The sequence below is a fragment of the Bufo bufo genome, chromosome 5, assembly GCF_905171765.1.
Source record: "Bufo bufo chromosome 5, aBufBuf1.1, whole genome shotgun sequence".
NCBI lineage: Eukaryota > Metazoa > Chordata > Amphibia > Anura > Bufonidae > Bufo > Bufo bufo.
Genome location: NC_053393.1, coordinates 178806438 through 178832037, shown reverse-complemented (window position 1 = coordinate 178832037; position 25600 = coordinate 178806438). Strand labels below are relative to the sequence as shown.

General features: G+C 42.6%; 1 protein-coding gene across 2 annotated transcripts in view; it reads right to left on the bottom strand.

Annotated features, from left to right (window-relative positions):
• LDLRAD4 (low density lipoprotein receptor class A domain containing 4) overlaps window positions 1-25600 on the bottom strand; it is a 388238-nt gene that overhangs the window by 219786 nt on the left and 142852 nt on the right. For both annotated transcript variants that reach the window (XR_005779168.1, XM_040433133.1), the window contains exon 2: window positions 21008-21471. Coding sequence is in view for 1 of the 2 variants with exons in the window: in XM_040433133.1 (XP_040289067.1) it covers window positions 21008-21047 (40 nt within the window). In the remaining variant the exon portion in view is untranslated. The remainder of the gene's footprint in view (window positions 1-21007; window positions 21472-25600) is intronic.

Here is a 25600-nt window from a genome sequence, read left to right as displayed (position 1 = left end):
TGTCACAAAGTGTTAACTGTCTAGCTGCCTGAAATGTACTTTCACTTTGTGCCAATCTAATAAACCTTATCTCTAAAATTACTAAAAAGGTCATAAACACTTGTTGAAAAGCCACATTTTGATCAGTAAGATATGAATTGAGCTATAGTGTTTAGACTGTCAGAGATAAGGAGCAGTCAGCTGAGCTGCCTGACGGAAAACTGTAAAAATATAGAGCCTGGTACTAGAGAATCTCAAGGCTGTACAGAGAAAAGGGCTCCACATTTTTAATAATTACCAATTTAAAAAAATGATTTTTAGCTCAAAATGAGTACAATGTAATACTAAAAAAAATTGCCCCAAAGGTGTACATAGCATTTAATAAACATGCACATATAGATCTATAGTGGATGGATATAGTGAGTGTGTCTAGGTATGTAATCTAACTGCAGGTAAGCAACACATTGTACATTTTACACAGACCGTGAGCCACATTCACAGCACTTTCTTTACTGAAATTTCAGAGTCATTATCTGTGGAAACAGCCTAAAACAAAGAGGAATCTTTTGGCTCAGCCAAAAAAAACATCTGTTTGGGGTAATGTTCCATGATCAGAGTCAAAAGTCAATCTCAGGGGCATGACAAGCTCTCTTGCTGTCCAAGGCAGCATATTTGGAGTGTGCCTCCCCACACTCAGGCCCTCAGCATGATAGCTGTTTAAAGGATAATCATTCATGTAATTGGACCTAGGGAAAGCAATCATCAGACCCTGGAACCTACAGCACTTTTAATGCACATAAACACATCATCCATTTGTTTGAACAAAAAAATTTAAAGGGTACATTCTCTTATTTATTAAATAAATGACATCTCCCTAAAAAGATGAAAAGCTCGCTAGGATGCCACCTACTTTGCCTGCCCTCGTTCTGTCTGTCGTCATCCCTTTAGACAACACTTCATGGTTTCATTATGTCTGTTGTGAAGCCTTTCCATAGTATAAGGGTCATGGTGACAGTATGATGATGCAAGAACCTGAATGATTTGTCATTAAAAACTGTCAATTCTGCACCTGGAATTACTGCTGCTAATGTAACCAGTCATAAAGTTCACTACAATTTTATATATAGAAACCCAGAAAGCCCCTTTAAAGGGGTTGTCCGGGGCTGGAATAGTGATGACCTATCCACAGGATAGGTCAACAGTATCTTATCGGTGGGGGTCCGGCTCCCAGTACTCCTACTGATCAACTGTTAGAAGGGACTGCAGAACTCGAGTGAGTGCCTCTTCCTAGGCCAGTGATGTCGCATTTATAGGTCACATGGCCTTTTTGCAGCTCCGTCCCCTGCAAGTGAGTGGGATTCAGCTGCAATACCAAGCACAGCCCACATAAAATGGAAGGCGCCAGGAGCGGACTGGCCATGGACCATACAGGAAAAATTCCTGGTGGGCCGACACCCAGAGGGCCACCCGTGCCCTCCCAAGGCTGATGCTCTCTGCATTAAATAATGTACTTATGCACCTGACCAACGGCCACAGGTACCCTTCTGAATTCAACTATATCACCATCCTCAGGACGGCGATACAGTTGAATACTGTGGTGAAGGTGTTTGTATTTTGTGCTGCACTGTGGTATTTGGTTCTGCAGTGGCGATATTTTGTGCTACACTATGGCATTGCTGGTCCTGCCGACTTCTGTTGTCCCTGCCTCCTTATGCTGTCCCTATCTACTTGTGCCCCACCTGCTGTGAATTTGGAACCGCCTACAACATAGGCCCACTTTTATTTTTTATTTTCAGGGCCACTTTAAATTCACAGTCTGCCCCTGGACCCTGTATTTGGTATGCAATGTAGAGGCTGCAGCACTCGTCAGAGCACTGCGGCCCCTTCAAACAGCTGATTGGCACGGGTGTCAGGAATCTGACCCCAACCAGTCTAGAGGGATAGATCAGCAATATTAGTGTCCTAGACAACAATACATGATCTTTAGAGTGTTTAGCGTTCCTCGGAGGTATGTACTGTAGATGTTTACATCCCTATCACTAATATCAGTCTCTACCTTTATTATCCTTTTAGTAATGCAATACATTTCATTATATATACCGCAATCTAGAAACAGGACAGGCTGCTAACATTGGTAATACTAGGTAATAACATGTAATCTTAATGGGAAGATTTCTTCGAGAGATGCACCATCTGGCCAGCCTGTCATGTTATTGTAGATATGTAAACTTGACAATGTATCAATGTACTGCCAGCTGTTTCATGCATCGCATATAACAATGAATGCAGGTTTATACCATCAATCCTGCTGCTAACATACTAAGATCTAGTCACGCAGGCCTTCTGATGTAAAGGCAATAAATATGAATAATGTCACTAGAGATGAGCGAATTTCATATTTTCAAATTCGTTTACGCTTCCTTTACTGGTAAAAGGTGAATTACGTTGTGGATTCCGATAACACGGACCACAACGCAATTCTATGACGGAATGCCTTTAGAGGCATTCCATTATTCATTCCATCATAATAGAAGTTTATGGGCTGCAAAACGAATCCGTTCATTTTCCGTTATGCAGGGGTATCCTCTTCTGCATAACGGAAACGGGACGAATCCGTTTTGCAGGCCATAGACTTCTAATATGACAAAATGAATTAACGGAATGCGTCTAAAAGGCATTCCATTATGCATTCCGTCATAGAATTGCGTTATGGTCCGTGGTGATGGAATCCATAACGCAATTCACCTTTTAACCTGAAATTTGATCATCTCTAAAATGTCACTGATATGCTTGTTTGTCAAATTTTCTAGGTCTACTAGTGCACAATTATGGAGCTATACAACTCTATAAATAATACACAGTGCTACGAAAGTGCACTATACAGAGCAGGGAGATGAGCAATGGTTATAGAGTTCCTAAACTTCTCTACAGCCTTCCTTTAAAATGTTCTAAATAGCCTGAAAATTATTTTTTGTAATATACTTTATTAAATCAGTAATACACTTTTCCTGCTCAAATAGATGCTCAAAGTTCTGGGTGCTATCACATTTTAAAATCACATGTCAGTGAGATGTACTTGTGTATGGATTTCACAAGGGGCAGCAGCGAAAATCATTGCTCCTGCCTGTGAGCTCCTCAAGCTTGACTAAACTCAGTACATCGGTACCCTATACAGATGTGATATGCCAGGGTTAGCTGAGCAGGGGGGCTCCTGCCTGAGCCCGCAACGCTCAGCTCACGGCACAGCTCTATAGCACATTGCTACTCCTGTACCAATGCTATAGAGAGCCTTGAGCTGTGCGGAACAGGCTCAGGCAGGAGCACACTCCACTGTGCGGAACAGGCTCAGGCAGGAGCACACTCCACTGTGCGGAACAGGCTCAGGCAGGAGCACACTCCACTGTGCGGAACAGGCTCAGGCAGGAGCACACTCCACTGTGCGGAACAGGCTCAGGCAGGAGCACACTCCACTGTGCGGAACAGGCTCAGGCAGGAGCACACTCCACTGTGCGGAACAGGCTCAGGCAGGAGCACACTCCACTGTGCGGAACAGGCTCAGGCAGGAGCACACTCCACTGTGCGGAACAGGCTCAGGCAGGAGCACACTCCACTGTGCGGAACAGGCTCAGGCAGGAGCACACTCCACTGTGCGGAACAGGCTCAGGCAGGAGCACACTCCACTGTGCGGAACAGGCTCAGGCAGGAGCACACTCCACTGTGCGGAACAGGCTCAGGCAGGAGCACACTCCACTGTGCGGAACAGGCTCAGGCAGGAGCACACTCCACTGTGCGGAACAGGCTCAGGCAGGAGCACACTCCACTGTGCGGAACAGGCTCAGGCGGGAGCACACTCCACTGTGCGGAACAGGCTCAGGCGGGAGCACACTCCACTGTGCGGAACAGGCTCAGGCGGGAGCACACTCCACTGTGCGGAACAGGCTCAGGCGGGAGCACACTCCACTGTGCGGAACAGGCTCAGGCGGGAGCACACTCCACTGTGCGGAACAGGCTCAGGCGGGAGCACACTCCACTGTGCGGAACAGGCTCAGGCGGGAGCACACTCCACTGTGCGGAACAGGCTCAGGCGGGAGCACACTCCACTGTGCGGAACAGGCTCAGGCGGGAGCACACTCCACTGTGCGGAACAGGCTCAGGCGGGAGCACACTCCACTGTGCGGAACAGGCTCAGGCGGGAGCACACTCCACTGTGCGGAACAGGCTCAGGCGGGAGCACACTCCACTGTGCGGAACAGGCTCAGGCGGGAGCACACTCCACTGTGCGGAACAGGCTCAGGCAGGAGCACACTCCACTGTGCGGAACAGGCTCAGGCAGGAGCACACTCCACTGTGCGGAACAGGCTCAGGCAGGAGCACACTCCACTGTGCGGAACAGGCTCAGGCAGGAGCACGCTCCACTGTGCGGAACAGGCTCAGGCAGGAGCACGCTCCACTCTGCTAAATCAACTGTAAAGGGCACAGATGTACTGTGCTAGAGTTTAGCCATGCTTGAGGGGAGCACAGGCAGGAGTAGAAAGAGATCTGTGCTCCTACCTGTGCAGCTGCAACCCCCGGAGAAATCCGTACACCAGTACAGCTCTGAAATGGGATTTTAAGACTCGATAGCACCCAGGACTATAGGTGCCTATTTGCGCAGGAAAAGCGTTTTACTGATTAATAATGTATTCTACAAAAACATGTTTAGACTAATTAGAACATTTTAAAGAAAGGTTGTAGAAAAGTTTAGTTACTCTTTAAAATACACTAAACCTCATACTTGATTGAAAGGTCTCCAGGATTAGATAATAATGGCTTATCCTCAGGATATGTCATCAATATCAGATCCTGGGTTCCGGCACATCCAACGATCAGTAGATGGAAGGCTTCAAACACTGTGTAGTTTCTGGTGGAAAACATACTGCAGCTCAGCATAACTTGAATTCGAGCTGCAATACCCCGGTACAGCCACTATCTGGTAGACAAAGTCTTCCACTTCCAGCTCCATCCATTCTATTGTGTCCAGTGCTGTCTGGTGCCCCAAACAGTTGAGGATAGGTGCACAGGAAAACCCCTTTAATATTTTCGGGGGTGGTGGGCGATTGTAAAGCGGATGTTAATTTCAAGCAACATTAAAGGCGCTGGTCCATCTCAACATCTTCTGATGGCATATTGCTAGAATATGCAACAAATCTCAGAATAGGTGCAGGTCCCATCTACAAGATCTGCTCCTATCTCCAGAACAGGACCTCGGAAGTGAAGGAGAGCACACCGTTCAGGTGCGCCGTCGTCTCCATTCCCTGCTAGGGGGCTTCTAAAAATAGCCAAGCAAGCACGCTCAGGTATTTTCCGAAGTCCATGGCAGAGGATAGAGAGCAAGCCGTATAAGCGCAGCCAACTCTCTGTTCCCCCAGCTATGAAATATCATAGTCAGCTATTTTCAGAGATTCCATAGCGTTGAATGGAAGGTGGCCACACATGTGTGGCTGCTCTCCCTTGACTTCAGGGGTACTATTCTGGAGATGAGCAGATCCCAAAGGAGGACCTGCATCTATCTAACAATGTGTCACGGCTGAGGATGGGGGAAATCCTCAGCCGTGTGGAGCCCGGTGATGTTACGGCTGCTTGGCCATGAAGACAGGATTAGGGAGCAGGTCACCTCCTAAACGCATCCCTAACCTGACCCTGGCTCCTAGCTACATGAGCCAACCTTGATGGTAGGAGGGCCCATGCTCCGGAACCTAAAAGTCCCTGCTAGCCCTCAAGATGACCCTCACCTAGGAGCTGAGTAAGACAAGCCCACTCCTCCTAGACACGGAGGAGCAGGAGTCTCAACGGCCAAGCTGCAGGAAAAGGGGAGACATAAACAGCTCTATGGATATGGCAGGTGAACAAAGAGTTCCACCTACCTGCCACAGCCTTGCTGACTGGATCCCTGTGTTAGCAGGGTGCAGATCACAAACGCATCCCAACACAGGGACCCAGATCCATAGCTGCACAAAATCACATATAAAACATCACACGGACATCACACATAACTAGAAATAACTTAAAGCGACATTATGGTTATGACCACAGGGGTGGCTCTTACTGGCAGGTAATAAAGACATGAGGCTGCTCTCAGCTAAGCATGGCTGAAGCAACCTGCAGGCCTGCAAAAGCAGTGAGGCTTTATAGGCCAAGAAGCCACACCCCACAGTCGGACACACCCAGTGCACACACACACTAGGAAGGAGATTAACCCTTCCAACACCAGGGAAGGGAAAACACCACTTAAAGGAGACGTGCACACAATAACATAAAAAGGAAGTGCACACATACACACATAACTCAAAACCGCATGCACAACGTAGCGAGCTGCAATGGCACAGCTCAGCCTGCTACGCTGCCACATACACACTGTTGCCAGCGGCAACCACAGGTGAGGCAAATACCACAGCCCTCACCTGTGATTGAACACCAAAGAAAACCGCTGACAACCGCATGCGGTTCAGGAGTCACGGTCATAGCCATGGCCGTGACACAATGGTGGCATATCCTAATGTAGCTGCGCATGCCCAGTTGCTGCTTTAGCAATGAAAGCAGAGCTCTGACTTGCGCCACTTCTGAAAGCAGCAGCGCAGGCACGAGCTCGTCAGGGCTGGACCGAGATGTCTGGATCTGTCAATCAAACAGTGGGGGAAGTGTCTGCAGGTTTAAGAGCACCCTATCACAGGTGCAGAATCCTGCTTCATGTGATGAACCGATTCCTACGAATCAATTCTCTCCTCTCTAAAAGAAAGCTGCTTAAAGGAGTAGTACGGGTTCAGAGCTGAACCTGGACAAACCTATTTTCACCCAGGCAGCCCCCCTGACTTATGCATCGGAGCAATTCATGCTCCGATGCTCTCCTTTGCCCTGCGCTAAATCAAGCAGGGCAAAGGCTCTTTTGTTTACAATAACATACTGCCCGGCAGAGTGTTCGGCGACGTCACCAGCTATGATGGCCGGGCTTTAGTGCTGCCCTAGCTGTTTTACTGGCTAGAGCAGTGCTAAAGACCACCCATCAGTGCCTGAGCAGCTGGAAAAAGAGGCTTCAGCTCTCCTGCAAGAGACCCGATACGTCACTGAGTCTAAGAAAACTTCACTTCCCGCGAAGAATTTCCTATAAGAAAACGGGGCTTCAGAAACATGTGGAAAAGGTAGGATATGGATGTATGCTATATGTATGTCTGTCTTGTACTCATGGAACAAAGTCCTCAATCCTGGACAACCCTTTTAACCAATATCACAATTCATGACATTGGTTAAATCATTGCTCGGACCTATGAGATCTATCAACGGGACATTTGTGTTCCCATTCTCCAGTTGTGATTCCTCTGCGCCGGAGTGAAATGTGCCCAATTTATTAAGAGGGCAATGCCTGTTAAGGGGCTGGTGTATACTTCAGCTATAACTTACACCAGTTTCTGGAGTAAGGTACAGTAAATCTGGTGGGAGTGCGCCATAAGTTGTGACTTTTTTTGGCCGCTATTCTGGTGAAAAGTCATTACTAAATACCCCTCAATGTGTTCTTAAACTTAGCAGTCCATTCAGTCTTATCCTGCAGATGAGGAAACACCTATACTTGGGTTTTTGTTATACACCTCATAGTAGCCAACTGTGTCCAATTAAGAAAATGTATTCTCATGTCTCACTTCCAACTGCAGTCATCTGTTCGGTACAACTTCTGCTCTGCAGAGAGAGAACAATTCTCTTCTAATTCCTTCTCTGTTTTTCTCATCATTATAAAACTGAGGGACCCAGTTAAGATTTTCTTTGGCAGCCATCTCTAGTAAATAGATTACAGGGGAAATAAGGAAGCATTTATAATATGTTACGCTAAACCTAATACAATTTGTATATTAGAAACATACTGGGTTCTTTTCAGAAATTGCACAGTAAAAAGTCCAATCAGCCCATCGCAGACGAGGAGGATTTTCAAACCATATAGCATTTCCATTAAAAAAAAATAAATGAATGTGGTAAATGTTATAAAAGCAACCATATTGTAGAGTCATTCCAGCAGAGAAGCAGGGAGCTGCTTCCAACTAAAATATGCAGAACACTGATCTTAAAAAGGTTGTCCAGGATTTTGATATTAATGGCCTACACACAGGATAAGTCTTCAATATCTGATGGTGGGGGTCCGACTCTCGGCACCCCGCAAATCAGCTGTTTGAAGAGACCTTGGGTGCCCCGCTGAACATTCCAGCCTACTCACAGAATACCAAGCACATACTGTATATACACTACATTAAATAGCGGCTGTGCTTTGGGTTGCAGCTCAGGCCCTTTCACTTGACTGATGAAAGTGAGCTCACTGGCTGGATAGATCATCAGCATCTGATCGGTGGTGGTCCGACACCCGGGATCCCTGACGATCAGCTATTTGATAAGGCACCGGCACTGGCAGTAGCACTGCGGCCTTCTCTGAGTTTCCCTCAGGCCCAGTGACGTCACGACTAGTATCACTGCCCTGAGCGGGCTAAGCCCTGTTCACATGAATGGAGCTTAGCCGTGCCTAGGCCAGTAATACTAGTCGTGACATCACTGGGCCTGCGGTAAACAGTGAGAAGGCCGCGGTGCAGCTGGAGCGCCGCTGCCTTCTCTAAACAGCTGATCAGCGGGGGTCCCGGATGTCAGATCTCCGCCGATCAGATGCTGATGATCTATCCAGAGGATAGGTCAATAGTTTAAAAGAACTGCAGAACCCTTTTAACTTTGTCTACATCATAAAGGAATCATTTTCTGAAGTGAAAAACCCATTTAAAGGGAACCTGTCACCTGGATTTTGGGTACAGAGCTGAGGACATGGGTTGCTAGATGGCCGCTAGCACATCCACAATACCCAGTCCCCATAGCTCTGTGTGCTTTTATTGTGTAAAAAAAACGATTTGATACATATGCAAATTAACCTGAGATGAGTCAGAGCTTGAAAATATGACTCTTCTCTGGTCAGACAAGTAAGATATGACTCTTTTATGTTAAATTTGCATAAAAGGTGGGAAGTACTTAAATGCATAATACTTATTGAATTCGTCTGCAAATAAAATTAAAAGTGTAATTTATATGTTTAGGGTAACACAATGAACATTTAGAAACGCTCAGTGAGGGTAGCCTAGTAGAGGTGACAGGTTCTCTTTAAGTCCTACTTGTGGCAGGGCTTATTATTAGGTCAAAAATCACCAAAGACCAAATAGTAAGCTAAGTAATGTACCAAACAAACTGACTATAGAAACTGACACAGCTGGCACAACGTCATCTATCTAGCCAAATGCAAAAATGAGAATCCAGTTGCCAAAGGCCTCATGATCAGGAATCCTACTCAACATATCTACAGCACTCACTTTTCAGACAAAATTTTCTACAGATCATCTGAATGACCGTGGGATCACCTTATTGGAATTTTCTACAAGAGGAGAACCATCCCGGATAATTCACTAAATTACACCTTACAACGACCTGGATTATACCCAACAATAAAAGCATGTTAGGATTTCTACAGCAAGTTACAACCATCACCTTTTTACGGTCTGCACCAACATCCTTTAAAGTAATACATTTTGAAGATAGCTGTAACTTTGTAATGTATTTCTTTTATCATTTTTACTCCTATCTTCTGTTCTGGGCTGTGGTCACATGACCATGTTCATGCAGCTTTCCTTTTTCCTGTGATGTTGTGACCAAGCACCAACAGGGGCAGTGATAGGGGAGTGTCTATGCATTTAGCTGGGTGGGAGGGGCTATCAACTAGCTGGGTGTTACTAGGGGCGGTGCTGGGGATGTCAGAGATTGAGAAGTGCATCATGGGATTGGTGGGACACAACAGTAAATGCTATGTACAGGATGGAAACAAACCAGAGTGATTTGCTTACATTACGAGAACAGGTCAGGAGAGTCCAAATAAAAAAAAAAAAAATAATAATAATAATAAAAAGCATGGGGAAGATGTATATGAGGTTACAAGGTGGTAAATTCAGGGCATGTCAACGCCTCTCCCGGGAATGCCCCGACTACACCCAGGAAGTCTGCCTTATGGACTGGGTTATCCTTAGCCCTGCCCATTTTCAGCCGGGGACAGTCTGAATTTGCCAAGACTGTCACAGAAAATAAAGGACAGTTCCAACAAATTCAGGACAGTTGGCAACTATGCTTTAAGGAAAATAAACTTAACAGACTAAGGATAAGAACAGGTCTCAAACTGACATATGAAAGAAAAATAATTCACAAAACATCTTGGATTCACCATCCTCTGTAATAAAACTCCTACAGTATGAGCCAAGCACAGTGGAGATGAATGTGCTATTTAGAAGGCTAACATTCTGTCCCATAAAATAAAAAAAACACTTGACAGGATTCAGTTTTGCAGTAATGTGGAAAAATTTCACAGATTGCAACTAAAAGAATAATTTTTTATGACAAAACTGTTATGCCATCAGAAGCTGACACAGAACTGGAAACCTCAAGGAAGAAAGAGCGAGCAAACTGGACCCCACAACCAGGACACAACCAACCTCTAGATTAGAAAATGGATAGTTTAAGAAAAAAGTTAAATTTGAGATGTTAGACTGCCTGATTTTTTTGTAGGATGATCACCGATTGACGATAAATACGTCAATCGTCGCTCATTTGCACCAACCTACTATACAGGCTGATGCAAAGTGAATGGGTGAGGGACAATTGTTATGGCAGTCATGCCTCCTTCATTCAATTCAAAGGCTTAACCCTTACAGGACCCTGCGATTTTCCGTTTTCGCTTTTCACCCCCCACATTCCTAGAGCCATAACTTTTTTATTTATCCGTTCACATAGCCATATGAGGGCTTGTTTTTTTGCAGGACAAGTTGCACTTTCTAGGGGCACCATCTAATATTGCATATGATGTAGTGAGGAGCTGGAAAAAAATTCCAAATGGGCTTAAATTGGGGGGGGGAAAAATTCAATTCCACCACAGTTTTATATTTTTTTTACATCATTCCCTATGCGGTAAAATTTACCGGTTACCTTCATTCTCTAATTAGTAGAATTACAAAGATACCACAGATACCAAGATTTCTTGCGTTTTAGTACTGGAATTTTTATTTATTTTTTACTTGGAAACTTTTTTTTTCCTTCTTCTCATCACCATATATTGACACCTGCAACTTTTTTATAGTTGTGTGTATGGAGCTGTATGAGGGCTCAGGTTTTGCTGGGTGATCTTTTCATTGATACCATTTTGAAGTGTGTGACTTTTTGATCACCTTTAATTCATTTTTTCTATTTTTTATTTTTTTGGGGGGGGGGGAGGGGGAGGTGAAGTGACCAAAAAATGGAGAAATGGCAATTTTGATTTTTTTTTGCAATTGTTTTTATTTTGGGAAAGGGGGAGTGATTTGAATGTTTATATTTTTTTATATTTTATAATACTTTATTTTTTTAACTTTTTTTTTTTACTCACCTGTAACTAGCAGTCATTATATAGATAATTCTGTTCTGTGATGGGTACATATTCATCACAGAACTCGCCCCCGTCCCCCTGTCTGCTCCCCCGACACTGGATGTTTTCATCTGTGTAAAGGGAGAAGCAGCAGTGGCAGTGCGAGAACCAGGAGCGGCGTAGGGAGCGGGGTAACTATATTAACTGTGAGGGGCCCGGCACATGGGGGGGCTGTTTGTGAAATTGGATAACCCCTTTAAATTAAATAGTCCCACTAAAAACCACAACTTATCTTGCAAAAACAAGCTCTCATACAAAAAAGTAAAGGAGTTATGGCTGTTGGAAGACAGGGAGAGAAAGAGAAAAAAAATAAAAAATTTAATGGAGTAAAATGGATGAATCCATCCATTTATATTAGGTGATGGATACAACTTACCTACTCCCCCTCCCTGTACAGTGACCTCTGCACAGGTTCCAGAGCATGTCCAAAGAACTCTCCAATAGGAGTCAATGAGATGAGTCCACTCCAGGCTATTGTATCTATAGCCCATGCAGCCTCTTTAAACCATATCTCTAAAGGCTGATAACAGCTTAGGCAAGATGGACAGAAAATAGAATAATAAAAACTAGAATCAGAAAATAAAAACAGTAGAAAAAAAGAATGCATGTCACTATTTAGCTTTAATTAGTGGAAAAAATTACAGGTGACACATACCCTTTACAATCAAAAATGGACACACTACAAACAAACCTTGTGTAGTCTGATCCTGCAGTCACTCTCTTCCAGCTGTCTGTCAATTCCTATGGGAATCTGTGACCAGTTTTTGGTGCCCTAAGGGCAGCATAAACTAGTAACAGGTCCCCCCTAGAAAATCTCACTTTCTTTAAAATCGACCCAACCATATCCAAGGACCCACATCCTGATCCCAAACAGAACATAGAGGTTCTGTTGTATTAATCACTAAAAACTGCATTTCCTAATACATTCTGAATGCAGTGTATTAGTGCCAGGTCCGGCATTAAGTGTTTCGGCAAAACAGATCCTGCTTTTCGGTCTGCGCATGTGCAGACATTTTAAAATGCCAAAAAATATTTATACCGCATCCGTTTTTCCAGATGACACCGGAGAGACGGATCCGGTATTGCAATGCATTTGTCAGACGGATCCGCAACTGGATCAGTCTGACAAATGCCATCAGTTTGCGTCCGGATTGCCGGAATCCTCTGCCGCAAGTGTGAAAGTACCTTAAGCACACAACTGCTAAAAAAATAATAATAATCAGCTACTAGTGATGGTACAACGATACAAATGATACTATGTTTTTTTAAAGGGTCAGATCCTTATTTAAGAGCAAATAGCATTGAGGGTTACAATTAATCTAACAATTAAAGGGGTTTTTGCAGAGCCTTTTATATTGATTACCTATCTAGGTCATAGGTAAGGTTCCCGCACCCAGGACCCCCGCTGACAGGCTGTTTGAGAAGACAAAGTAGCACCGTGGCCTTCTCGCAGCTTTGCCTAGTGCCATGTCACATCACGTTCCTCAATCACATGGCCTAGGCGCAGCTCAGACCCATTGAAGTGAAGGGGGCTGAGCGGTGATACCAAGCACAGTCAATGTACGACAAGGTGCTTGGTGAGCTTAGAGAGGCAGTGCTCCAGACTAAAAAAAATACCTAGTAGCCATTGGCTCCTTAACTGAAAAATTTAGGAGCCAAATTAAATTTTTAGTTGCCAAATCGAAACCAAATCAAAATTTTGTTATCGTGACAACACTACGCCCATCAGATCGGGTAGGGTTGTTTCGATACCCAAATTTTTATTTGCTTTCGTCACCATAAAAAAGTATTGCGATACTCAATACCACACCAAAAGTCCTATCCTATTTTGTGGGGTGACAAGGTGACTAAAAAATGGCGAATCGCATGGTATTTATTTATTTATTTATTTCTGTTACGGGGCTCACCGCATAGGAGATATTTTTTAATAATTTAATAGTTTGGACTTTTCGGACGCAGCATTATGTAATATGTTTATTTACTTATTGTTTATATATTTTATATGTAAAATTGGGAAAGGGGGGATTTAAACTTAATATTTTAGGGTAATTTCACAGTAGCGTTTTTCTTTTCCGGCATAGAGTTCCGTCACAGGGGCTCTATACCGGAAAAGAACTGATCAGGCATATCCCCATGCATTCTGAATGGAGAGTAATCCGTTCAGAATGCATCAGGATGTAAAAAGTGTAAAAAATTTGTAAAAAGATACAAGACGGATCCGTCTGTCCGCATGACAAGCGGAGACACGGATCCGTTCTTGCAATGCATTTGTGAGATGGATCCGCACCTGAATGCGTCTCACAAATGCTTTCAGTCACATCCTTAGTGTTCGTGTTTTTTGTTTTTTTCTACTATTAGCCCACTTAGGGGCTGGAACCCTTGTCCTATTCACCCTTAGGCCCATTCCACATGGGTGATATTTCTGCGCGGGTACAATGCGTGAGGTGAACGCATTGCACCCGCACTGAATCCGGACCCATTCACTTCTATGGGGCTGTGCACATGAGCGGTGATTTTCACGCATCACTTGTGCATTGCGTGAAAATCGCAGCATGTTCTGTGTTGTGCGTTTTTCATGCAACGCAGGCCCCATAGAAGTTAATGGGGCTGGGTGAAAATCGCAAGCACCCGCAAGCAAGTGCGGATGCGGTGCGATTTTCACGCATGGTTGTTAGGATGAAAGTCTATTCACTGTATTATTTTCCCTTATAACATGGTTATAAGGGAACATAATAGCATTCTTTAAAAGGCTTCTGTCACCCCCCCCCCCCCCCAAAAGTCATTTTTCATTTTTGGGCTAATTAAAATCCTTATAGTGCGATTATTCAATATATAGTGCTCTTACCTTTTTCTGTGGCTTGGTTTCTTTAAAAACCGCACTTTTATAATATGTTAATTACCTCGCTACCAGCAAGTAGGGCGGTTACTTGCTGGTAGCCGCCGCATCCTCCTTTCAAAAAAAGCCCCCTCCTCCTGTTGATCGACAGGGCCAGCGAGCGCTCTCCTCCTCCGGCTGGCCCTGTCTGCCATTCAAATCCCGCGCCTGCGCCTTACGCGTCTTCATTCTGGGCAGGCGCTCAGAGAAGGACGCTCGCTTCCTCAGCACTTCCTCAGTGCGCCTGCGCCGATGACGTCTTCTCCTTCGGGTTTAGAGGTAACTTCATCGGCGCAGGCGCACTGAGGGAGTGCTGAGGAAGCGAGCGTCGTTCTTTCAGAGCGCCTGCGCCAAATGAAGACACGTAAGGCGCAGGATTTGAATTGCAGACAGGGCCAGCCGGAGGAGGAGAGCGCTCGCTGGCCCTCTCAATCAACAGGAGGAGGGGGCGTTTTTTTGAAAGGAGGATGCGGCGGCTACCAGCAAGTAACCGCCCTACTTGCTGGTAGCGAGGTAATTAATATATTATAAAAGTGCGGTTTTTAAAGAAACTAAGCCACAGAGAAAAGGTAAGAGCACTATATATAGAATATTCGCACTATAAGGATTTTAATTAGCCCAAAAATGAAAAATGACTTTTGGGGGTGACAGAAGCCCTTTAATACAGAATGCTTAGTAGAAGGTCAATTGAGGGTTAAAAAATATAAAAAAATAAACTCACCTCCTCCAATTGATCGCGCAGCTGCCGGTCTCCTGTTTTTTCTTCAGCACCTGTGGTGACATCACTGTGCTCATCACATGGTACATCACATGATCCATCAACATGGTAATGGACCATGTGATGAGCTCAGTGACATCACCACAGGTCCTGAAGAAAGAACAGGAGACCGGCAGCTACGCGATCAATTGGAGGAGGCGAGTTAATAATTTATTTATTTTTTAACCCTCATTGGCACTGCGCCACCAATGTTTATTATACTGGGGTGTTGGGTGGGTGCACTACGCCACCAATGTTTATTATACTGGGGTGTTGGGGGGGGGGGTGCACTGCGCCACCAATGAAGATAACTGACCTGTTAATACAGGAGTCGGGTGCCGGAATCAAATAGCCGGCACCCGACCTCTATGACAGGGTACCGCACCTAAGGGGTTAACTGCCACTGGTCGCAGCTCCCTGTCATAGAGGTCAGGTGTCGGCTATTTGATTTCGGCACCCGCCTCCTGTATTAACAGGTCAGTTATCTTCATTTGTGGCGCAGTGGCCACAGCCCCTCCCCTCCTCCTGTCTCTTCTTATTGGCAGCAGCAGCACAGGGAGGGGGGGGGGGGGAGACTCCTCCACTGCGCTGCTGAGAAGAACGTCGGCGGCGGGGAAGAGAACTATCATCTCCTGTGCCCCACCGCTGTATTCAACTGCAGAGCTGCGGCGGCGGGTCTAGTCGCAAATGGCGACAAGACTAAAAAGTCTTGTCACCATTTGTAAATTCTAAGTCGCATTGGCGACAATTTTGGCCGCCATCTGGAGCCCTGGAGAAGGCCATGGCACTACTGTGAGCACCGATGCTTTCTCAAGCAACTGATCAGCGGGGGTCTCTCCACTATTCAGATACCATATGATCCATCCAGAGGATAGGTCATCAGTATAAAAACCTCAGAAAACCACTTGAATGGTACAGTGTATAACTGATCTGATATAGGTTGAACTTGATGGGCCCCTGGCTCTTTTTCAACCTGTGTATGATCCCCATGACAATAAAAACCAGATGAGTTACTGGGGTGCATGGCACAAAGCAGCGTTAATGGCAAACACATTCAGAAAGTTACGCAAATGTGTACTACTAAACTTGGCCCCTAAGGAAGAAAAAAATGCTGAGGATTATAAAGACACAAACAACAAAATGGAAAACTGATGAATAATGGCACAGAACAATTAATAAACAAGATTTGCAGAAACGTAGCATACAGATACACAGACATGATAAATCAAGGAAAAGAAAGGTACTCAGAATATGTGCAACACTACTGTTTTTTATAAACCGGAATGGATTTTAATGATAGCTGGGCCCTGGCAATCATGTTGGAAGCAGTAAAAGGTGCTGCAAGACCTGTGACCTGTAACATTCCCATTATCCACCTATCTATCACCACATGCCACTCTTTTGCAGAGATGCTGGCACCAATAGCAAAGCTATCACTTTATGTCTGAATAGCTGATTTCTACATTTTCCAAACATAATCTTCACCTTAAGACATCACTGGTTCAGTGTAGCTATTATCTCTGAATTGATCCTACAGTTCAGCTTCCATGCATGATAATGCAATAGTTTAGCAGTCGTCCCTGGTGATTCAGCAGTTTAGTATGCATCCAGGTTGACCTTCAGGCCATCCATGGTGACGAAGTTGCATACTTGCCTGAAAGCACTGCTCCCTCTACTGAATGATAGCTAAATCTGATCAATCTATTCATTTTCCTACAAAAAAACATCCATTTACCTGCTGTCAGTATTATGGGGGCACAAAAGCATCTAGAAAAAGAACATGCAAAAAGTTTCACTAGCTCTCTCATATGTGCCTCCATCCACCACTGTAGAAGGAGCAATGAGGGAAGCACAACATATGGTCCTCTAGACACAGTTAAAATAGCTCCTTTCTATCGAAATAAAGCAATGTGGAGTAAAAATGGACTAGGTGCTACTGATGGAGAATTCCAAGCCATCAATCTACCAAAATGAGTACTAATCCAAACAGAATTATCAGTTCTAAACAAGGTCTATGATGTGTACCCTACTGCCAGCTTCTATTCATCTACTTGGGATTGAAAATCTGTTTGGTAGAAGCTAAAAATGAAAGGAATTCTTCAAAGCTAATGACTGGTAAAAGAGCATGGACCTGGTTATTTTAAAGGAGGACCAAACATATGGAAATCTTCTTGTCTCCTTCTTGGAAGATAATGAGAAAGACCAGACAAAGCATCACAATAAGGTAGGAGCGTCAGGCTCTAAACAGCTTTGGAGCAAACTGTTCGATAGTAATAACATTCAGACATGGCAGGACACCTGGTGATCATGAATCACAAGAACTACAGAGAGATGTGCTTGATGGTACTGCTGGATCAAGAAGGTTATAGGATTGTCCAGCTCATTAGCAGTCATCCCTTTGCTTCGCTCTATTCTTGTAAGCTTAATGACAATAAGTACAAGTTATGCAAGATACAAGGCTGTAGACCCTGGATACCTCTTTACTGTTCTTCAATGTTATTTGATTATTCATTTGCAATCTAACCTGTATTACTTTATGCTACATTTTATTCTACTTCAGAGATCTGTCAGACTATATAACTTCATATACAAAAACACACTAAAACAGATGTAATGAACAAAAGACGCTTCTAGGATCTTCATAAGGATCCAATGGCATTATTCCAATAGGAATAATGGATCAGGATCTAAAACATCTTATAGACTTTCATTCCTATATCTAGCCCACCCACAAGTGACTATGTTTTACAGGTTCCCAAAAACATAAGGGAACAAATCCTCTCAATGGTCGGCCATTTGGTTAAAGGGTTGATAATCTCCAAGAATAAGGTGATTTTTTTTTATTAGACCAGGTAATACAACCATTCTTACCCTACTTCCCCCTATAAGAGAGCCACAATGGAGCTCTTGAAAAAAAATAAAAGGATATTATTTGGAATAGCAAACGTGACTCTGTATAGTTCCATCCACAAAGTTACAGAATGGAGACAATTACATGAAGAAGAATGGAGACAATTCTTCTTAACCCCTTTATGACATCTGCCATTTATGTACGGGGATGTCGCATCTTTAAAGATGGCGCTCGGAACGGAGCAAGTGCCATTGCTACTAGGCGTCTGCTATTGGCGTTAATACCGACCGCGGACATTTAACCCTGCAGATGCCATGGTCAAACGTGACCACAGCGTTTGAAAAGGCTAAAACACTGAAACATGCTTCAGGGGTCAGGAACCCCTCCTCCCACCGGAGATCGGGGACAACGTTCCTTTACAGAAATTAGCCAGAGCCTGTACTAGGCTTTCAGGCTCATTACTTCTATATTACCATTCATGCCACCAGGTGGCAGCACCGGATTTTAATATAGCAATTTCTGTATAGAAAAATGGAGCAAATTCCATTATTCTATACAAATTGCAATCGGATGATTGCAAGTTGGGGTCCACTTGGGTACCTAAACAAAAAAAAATAATAATGTAAAAATAAAGTTAAAAAAATAAAATATAAAACTTTTTAGTTCTCCCTTTCCCCAAAATTATAAATCAAAATAAAACAATTAAAAAGAATACCATAACGGGCATTGCCACATGTGAAAAAGCCTGTACTATTAAAATATAAAAGAAACCTCTCTCATATGGCGAATGGCATAACAGAAAAAAAATAAAAATGCTGATTTGCCGTTTTTTTCATCACTTTACCAAAGATTTTTTTTTTTATAAAAATAGTCCAAAAAAAGTCACACACACCAAAGAATTTAAAAAAAATATAAAAATAAAAAATAAAAAAGTCATACACACCCCAAAATGGTATTAACAAAAACTATAATGGGCCACAAAAAAATGGGCCTTTACATCTCCATTGACGTAACTATAAAAAAAAAAGTTATGGGGGTCAGAATATGGCAATAACAAGAAAAAAATAAATTTTAAAACTAATAATAAAACTTACCAGGAAAGATTAAAGGACCTTAACATGTATAGCTTGGAAGAAAGACGAGACAGAGGGGATATGATAAAAACTTTTAAATACATAAAGGGAATTAACAAGGTAAGGCCTCCTGCACACGGCCGTTTTTTTTCCCGTCTACTGGCCGTTTTTTGCGTTCCGTATACGGAACTATTCATTTCAATGGTACCGCAAAAAAAACAGAATGTACTCCGTATGCATTCCGTTTCCATATTTCCGTTTTTTACGTTCCGTTTTAACATAGAACATGTCCTATTATTGCCCGCAAATCACGTTCCGTGGCTCCATTCAAGTCAATGGGTCCGCAAAAAAAACGGAACACATACGGAAATGCATCCGTATGTCTTCCATTTCTGTTCCGTTTTTTGCTGAACCATCTATTGAAAATGTTATGCCCAGCCCAATTTTATCTATGTAATTACTGTATATGCCATACGGAAAAAACGGAACAAAAACGGAAACACAACGGAAACAAAAAACGGAACAACGGATCCGTGAAAAACGGACCGCAAAACACTGAAAAAGCCATACGGTCGTGTGCAATAGGCCTAAAAGAGGAGATAATTTTAAAAGAAGAAAAACTGCTACAAAAGGACATAGTTTTAAATTAGAGAGGCAAAGGTTTAAAAGTAATATCAGGAAGTATTACTTTACTGAGAGAGTAGTGGATGCATGGAATAGCCTTCCTGCAGAAGTGGTAGCTGCAAATACAGTGAAGGAGTTTAAGCATGCATGGGATAGGCAGAAGGCCATCCTTCATATAAGATGGGCCAGAACTCAGTGTCAATAATATAGATTTTCATTTTACAAACAAGAACACTCTCTGCTTCCTTAATGTTCTTGTTATACAAAATAAGGGTCCATTCACAAGTCCGAAATAATGGGTCCGCATCTGTTCCACAAATAGCGGAACGGGTGCGGACCCATTCATTCTCTATGGGGCAGGAATGGCTGCGGGCAGCACACAGCGTGCTGTCCGCATACACATTTCCGGAGCGTGCCGCCGATCTTCTGGTCTGCGGATCCGCAATGCACTACGGACGTGTGATGGACCCTAATGGAGGAAATCCAACCTCTGGAAAAAAAATAAAAATCCTTCATGGGAGTAGCCACCATCCAATGAATGTGCAGGAACTGTTAATTGCTAATGGATTTTTAAGAAAAATAATTAAATAAGGGGGTACCTGAAGTATGTGAAGAGGCCTCTAAAGAAGCTCTAGGTGAGGATAGATGGGAACTCCACACACTTGCACAACCCAGACCTCCACTGGGCAACAATGTCAGATTATAGGTACATCCGATTCTGAGGCATATGAAGTAAGGAAGACAATAGAGACCTGTAGACCAAATCTTAGGCTTGATCTACAAATTTCTGACCGATTTGCCTATCACCACCAATGGTAGGGTGAGAAATTTAGGAAATGTGGCAGATGTAAGGCATGTTTTATGCTTTATTGCAGATTTTATAATGAAACAAACCATATAAATTTACACTGTAATTGTAAAGAAAATGAGGGCTATACACTGCAATAACCCATACATCATTTCATTTAATGACACAGATGTGACCCAATACATAGGGCAGGTGAATGGAAGAAGCATATTCTTGAAAAATAAATACAATGGATATACCGCCTGAGAACTCTGTGCCCATGGAGCTTCAGGGACATGCAATGCCTTGCTCCACTTATCTGGATAATTAATTTACTGTCTCAATTTGTATAGATGTATATGCACTCTGCAGAGAGCCTAGCGATTGTACTGGTACTAGGATTTGTTATAGGATTTTATCAGCGCACCTAACAACTATTTTTATATTGTTACTAATCCCTATAAATTTTCCCTTTTTCCCAACTGTGAAAACAGTTTTACTGCTTAAAATCAATGTATGCATTTAGCACATATAGTAGTAATTGGTATCTATGTGTAAACCCCTTACCTGTGAAAGCATTTGTGGCCTGAAAGCCAGCTTCCTGCATACTGCTGTACCAGCAAAGGAGAACGTCCAACCTTAACCTGTCCTTGCTGGAGATCACGGATGGGCAGGAAACTGTCAGGTCACTTCCATTTTAGTCAGAGTCCATCGCTTACTCTGCTTCCATGCATTCAGTTACTCTACTTTGAGCCGCAGGTTCAAAATGATTGATGGGATAGGGCAAAGCCTTCAGTTATCAGTAAAGGATTAAAGGCAGTTTATCCGTCCAACCAAAAATATATCGCCATGATGGTGAAGAGTGAAGACCGTATTCAGAGAGTTAGACAGGTGTTTTAATGTTATTTTTCAGCAGTGGTATTCCCATCAGTCCTGAGTTGCCTTGATCTTGCAGGGTTTGTTTGGTGCCGACCTCAGGCTGTGTTAGGCCTTCAATATCTTGACCGGCTCAAGTCCCTCGGGTACGCACACTAGGATGAGAAAAGAAAAGTGGAGATTCAGTTACCCAAAAGCCTATGCCAACACAAAAATGAACAAAGGAATGAAAAATAGAAAACCCACTGGAACTGGTGGTCAGCATTAGAAGGGATTTTCAAAAGGTAAATATTACAATTTTGCTGAGATGCTAAGTGTGACCACACAGCACTTTGAAATGTAAATCTCATCATGCGCCTGAAGTTGCATATGACCCCCTGATGCTATTTATCTTTTCACTTCAAAGCCATAGTTACTAGGGATTGAAGGGGCACAGAGGGAAAGAAGGTGAAAGAACAACACTACTGGAATTAAACTCACGGACAGAACCATCTGAAGCATGTTTCGTACATGCCTAATAAAAAATGCTTCTCCTTGACCCCCCTCTTCTATCAATACACAATTCATTATGCACTTATTTTTTTACATATATCAATTCTTTACATTACTTAAGCTGCAGAACCCAGTAACATTCCATTTTGTGCGCCAAATCTGTGAAAATAAATTTGCCACTTTTCTTGTCAAAACTTGCCAAATTTAAAAGGTGAAAAGCAAAGTGGGTATAGTCTCCAAGAATATGTAGTTTGTCAAAATTAATAAGAAGAAAGCCTGTAAATGGCACAGATCTACACCAGCTCAAAGCAGGCACAGTTTTGATTCTCTGACAGTTAGAAAGTCCCAAATGTAGCAAAAATAATAGTAAAAATAAAATTGGGGCTAACAACTTAGACTAGCTCTTTTACTTAGACTCGCGTAAACTACGCCAGCCTTAGTAAATGTGAGGCAGAGTGTTATTCCTAATATACAGCCTAAAGGGGTGGTGTATAATGAGTTCTGATGTTTATAAAATCCTTGAGTTTAAGGGAATGTGTCAGCTCCGAAAGCCCCCCAAACTAGAGTAAGCAGCTTACATTCCAACGGTGTGCTCATTCACCTAATGGAGAGGACTCCAAAAGGAGCCCTCACATTTTTTACTGCAGTTTTTTGGGAGCACAGCATTGGGATGCAAGTGAATATGAAGATAAAAAACTCAGCATCACTTAGGCTATACACAACGTACTCTAGTTTAGGAGGTGTTTTAGAGCTGACAGACTCCTTTTAGCCACCCCACCTTGGCTTCGGAGCTGAATTATCACGTATTTCTGCATGATAACCGGGCACCATACTTTTTCTGTTTTTTTTGCACTGGTAAATGGATTTGCATGAAGAAAAATCTGCTCCAAGAACACCCAAATCAAATTCAAAAATCATAAAAAATAAATAAAAAAATTGACTCCAGAGCAGCCCCCAGACCAGATTCACAAATTAATTTCTAACCCCATATTAATATCAGACTCAGATATTAATTTCGGACCCCAGACCACCATATATATTATCAGATTCAAGACCTCTAAATCAATTTCAGACTCAAAACCAGACCCCCTATGTTAATATCAGACTCCAGCAATAATATCAGATTCCATACCCCTTAAAAAATTTCAGATCCCATACCCTGTGAAATAATTTCAGATCCCAAACTACCTTACTTAATTCAAACCACAGGCTAGACTATATACAATGGATATAAAAAGTCTACACCCCTATTTAAAATGTCAAGACGTAAAAAAAATTAGAAAGATTAATTATTTCAGAACTTTTTCCACCTTTAATGTGACCTATAAACTGTACCACTAAATTGAAAAACAAACTGAAATCTTTTAGGTGGAGGGAAGAAAAGAAAAAAAACGTAAATAATTGGTGATGTAGCTGTATTCAGAATTAAGCAATCACATTCAAAATCATGTTAAATAGGAGTCAGCATACACCTGCCATCATTTAAAGTGCCTCTGATTAAACCCAAATAAAGTTCAGCTGCTCTAGTTGGTCTTTCCTGAAATTTTCTTAGTCACATCTCACAGCAAAAGCCATGGTCCGCAGAGAGAGCTTCCAAAGCATCAGATGGATCTTATTGTTAAAAGGTATCAGTCAGGAGAAGGGTACAAAAGAATTTACAAGGCATTAGATACACCATGGAATACATCAAGTGGAGAAAATATGGCACAACAGTGACATTACCAAGAACTTTGCAAAAACACATCTGAAGTCTCCCAAAAGCATGTGGGAAAAGGTGTTATGGTCTGATGAAACCAAGGTTGAACTTTTTGGCCATAATGCCAAAAGATATGTTTGGCGCAAAAACAACACTGCACATCACCAAAAGAACACCATACCCACAGTGAAGCATGGTGGTGGCAGCATCATGCTTTGGGGCTGTTTTTCTTCAGCTGGAACTGGGGCCTTAGTTAAGCTAGAGGGAATTATGAACAGTTCCAAATACCAGTCAATATTGGCACAAAACCTTCAGGCTTCTGTTAGAAAGCTTAACATGAAGAGGAACTTCATCTTTCAGCATGACAATGACCCAAAGCATACATCCAAATCAACAAAGGAATGGCTTCACCAGAAGAAGAGCTTCACCAGAAGAAGATTAAAGTTTTAGAATGGCCCAGCCAAAGCCCAGACCTGAATCCGATTGAAAATCTGTGGGGTGATCTGAAGAGGGCTGTGCACAGGAGATGCCCTCGCAATCTGACAGATTTGGAGTGTTTTTGCCAAGAAGAGTGGGCAAATCTGGCGAAGTCAAAATGTGCCATTGAGAAAAAATGGTGGCTCTCTCACTGTTCCACTTCTGGAATGGTGCACTACCCCACAGCACTCCCAAATGCTGGTATAAAGAGATAAATGTAAAAATTGGGTAGGGGGTCTCTGAGGACCACTGAGGAAGGGGTCTCTTTACCCCGAAACGCATTTGGTGAATGACAGTGAGGGACAGCTAAGAAGAGGATCGTATAATCGCATATCTACATGAGTACGGAATAGGCTATTCACGCCGAAGAAGTTTGAAAACCCCGCCTTGAGATACAGATCACCTGACCGCCAGTAAACCACGTGGGACGCCACACAGGTCCTGGAAGGTCAAAGCGGTAATATCAAGCAGCACCGCTACAACGAACATCCGGGGAACTTCACTATAGAGCCGACTCACAGGTCCTTACAGCTCACAACAGAGCATTCCATTTGAAAATTTGGCGTACAAGCTGACCAGCTACTGGAGCGGTAAAGTACCGTGTGTAATGTGGATCTATTGATAACTGTGATTTACCATTTATCATTGTCTCTGGACTATAGAATTTACAGCTAATTGGTAATGGTAACAACTCCTGGAAATATACCAGTGTCTTTGCAATAGCTCTTCAGAGACTCTCAGCGCTATTCGATTATAGGTCTACACCTAATGACCTTTTAGTGCGGTGCTATATTAATTTTTTTAAATAGTTTTTTATTAATTGTTTTTTATGAAATGTTTTATTTGTAATATTGTAATGTGGTAATTTTCAAACCTATAAAATCTATGTGGATATTCATATCGTGTGTTTGCCTAATATTTGAGTGACCCCCTACCCAATTTTTACATTTATCAAAATGTGCCATGCTGATACCCAAAAAGACTGAGTGCTGTAATAATATCAAAAGGTGCTTCAACAAAGTATTAGTTTAAAAACCCTTGAGGACCGGGCTCATTTTCACCTTAAGGACCAGGCCATTTTTTGCAAATCTGACATGTGTCACTTTATGTGGTAATAACTTTAAAACGCTTTTACTTATCCAGGCCATTCTGAGGTTTACTCGCCACGTATTATACTTCATGACAGTGATAAAATGGAGTCAAAAAAATAAATTTTTATTTATAAAAAAAATTCGCTAATTTCCAAATTTCTATTTCTCTACTTTTATAATAGATAGTAATACCTCCAAAAATAGTTATTACTTTACATTCCGCATACGTCTACTTCATGTTTTGATCATTTTGTGAATGCCATTTTATTTATTGGGGACGTAAGAAGGCTTAGAAGTTTAGAAGCAAATCTTGAAATGTTTCAGAAAATTTCTAAAACCCACTTTTTCAGAACCAGTTCAGGTCTGAAGTCACTTTGTGAGGCTTACATAATAGAAACCACCCAAAAATGACCCCATTTTACAAACTACACCCCTCAAGGTATTCAAAACTGATTTTACTAACTTTGTTAACTCTTTAGGTGTTCCACAAGAATTCATGGAAAATAGAGATAACATTTCAAAATTACA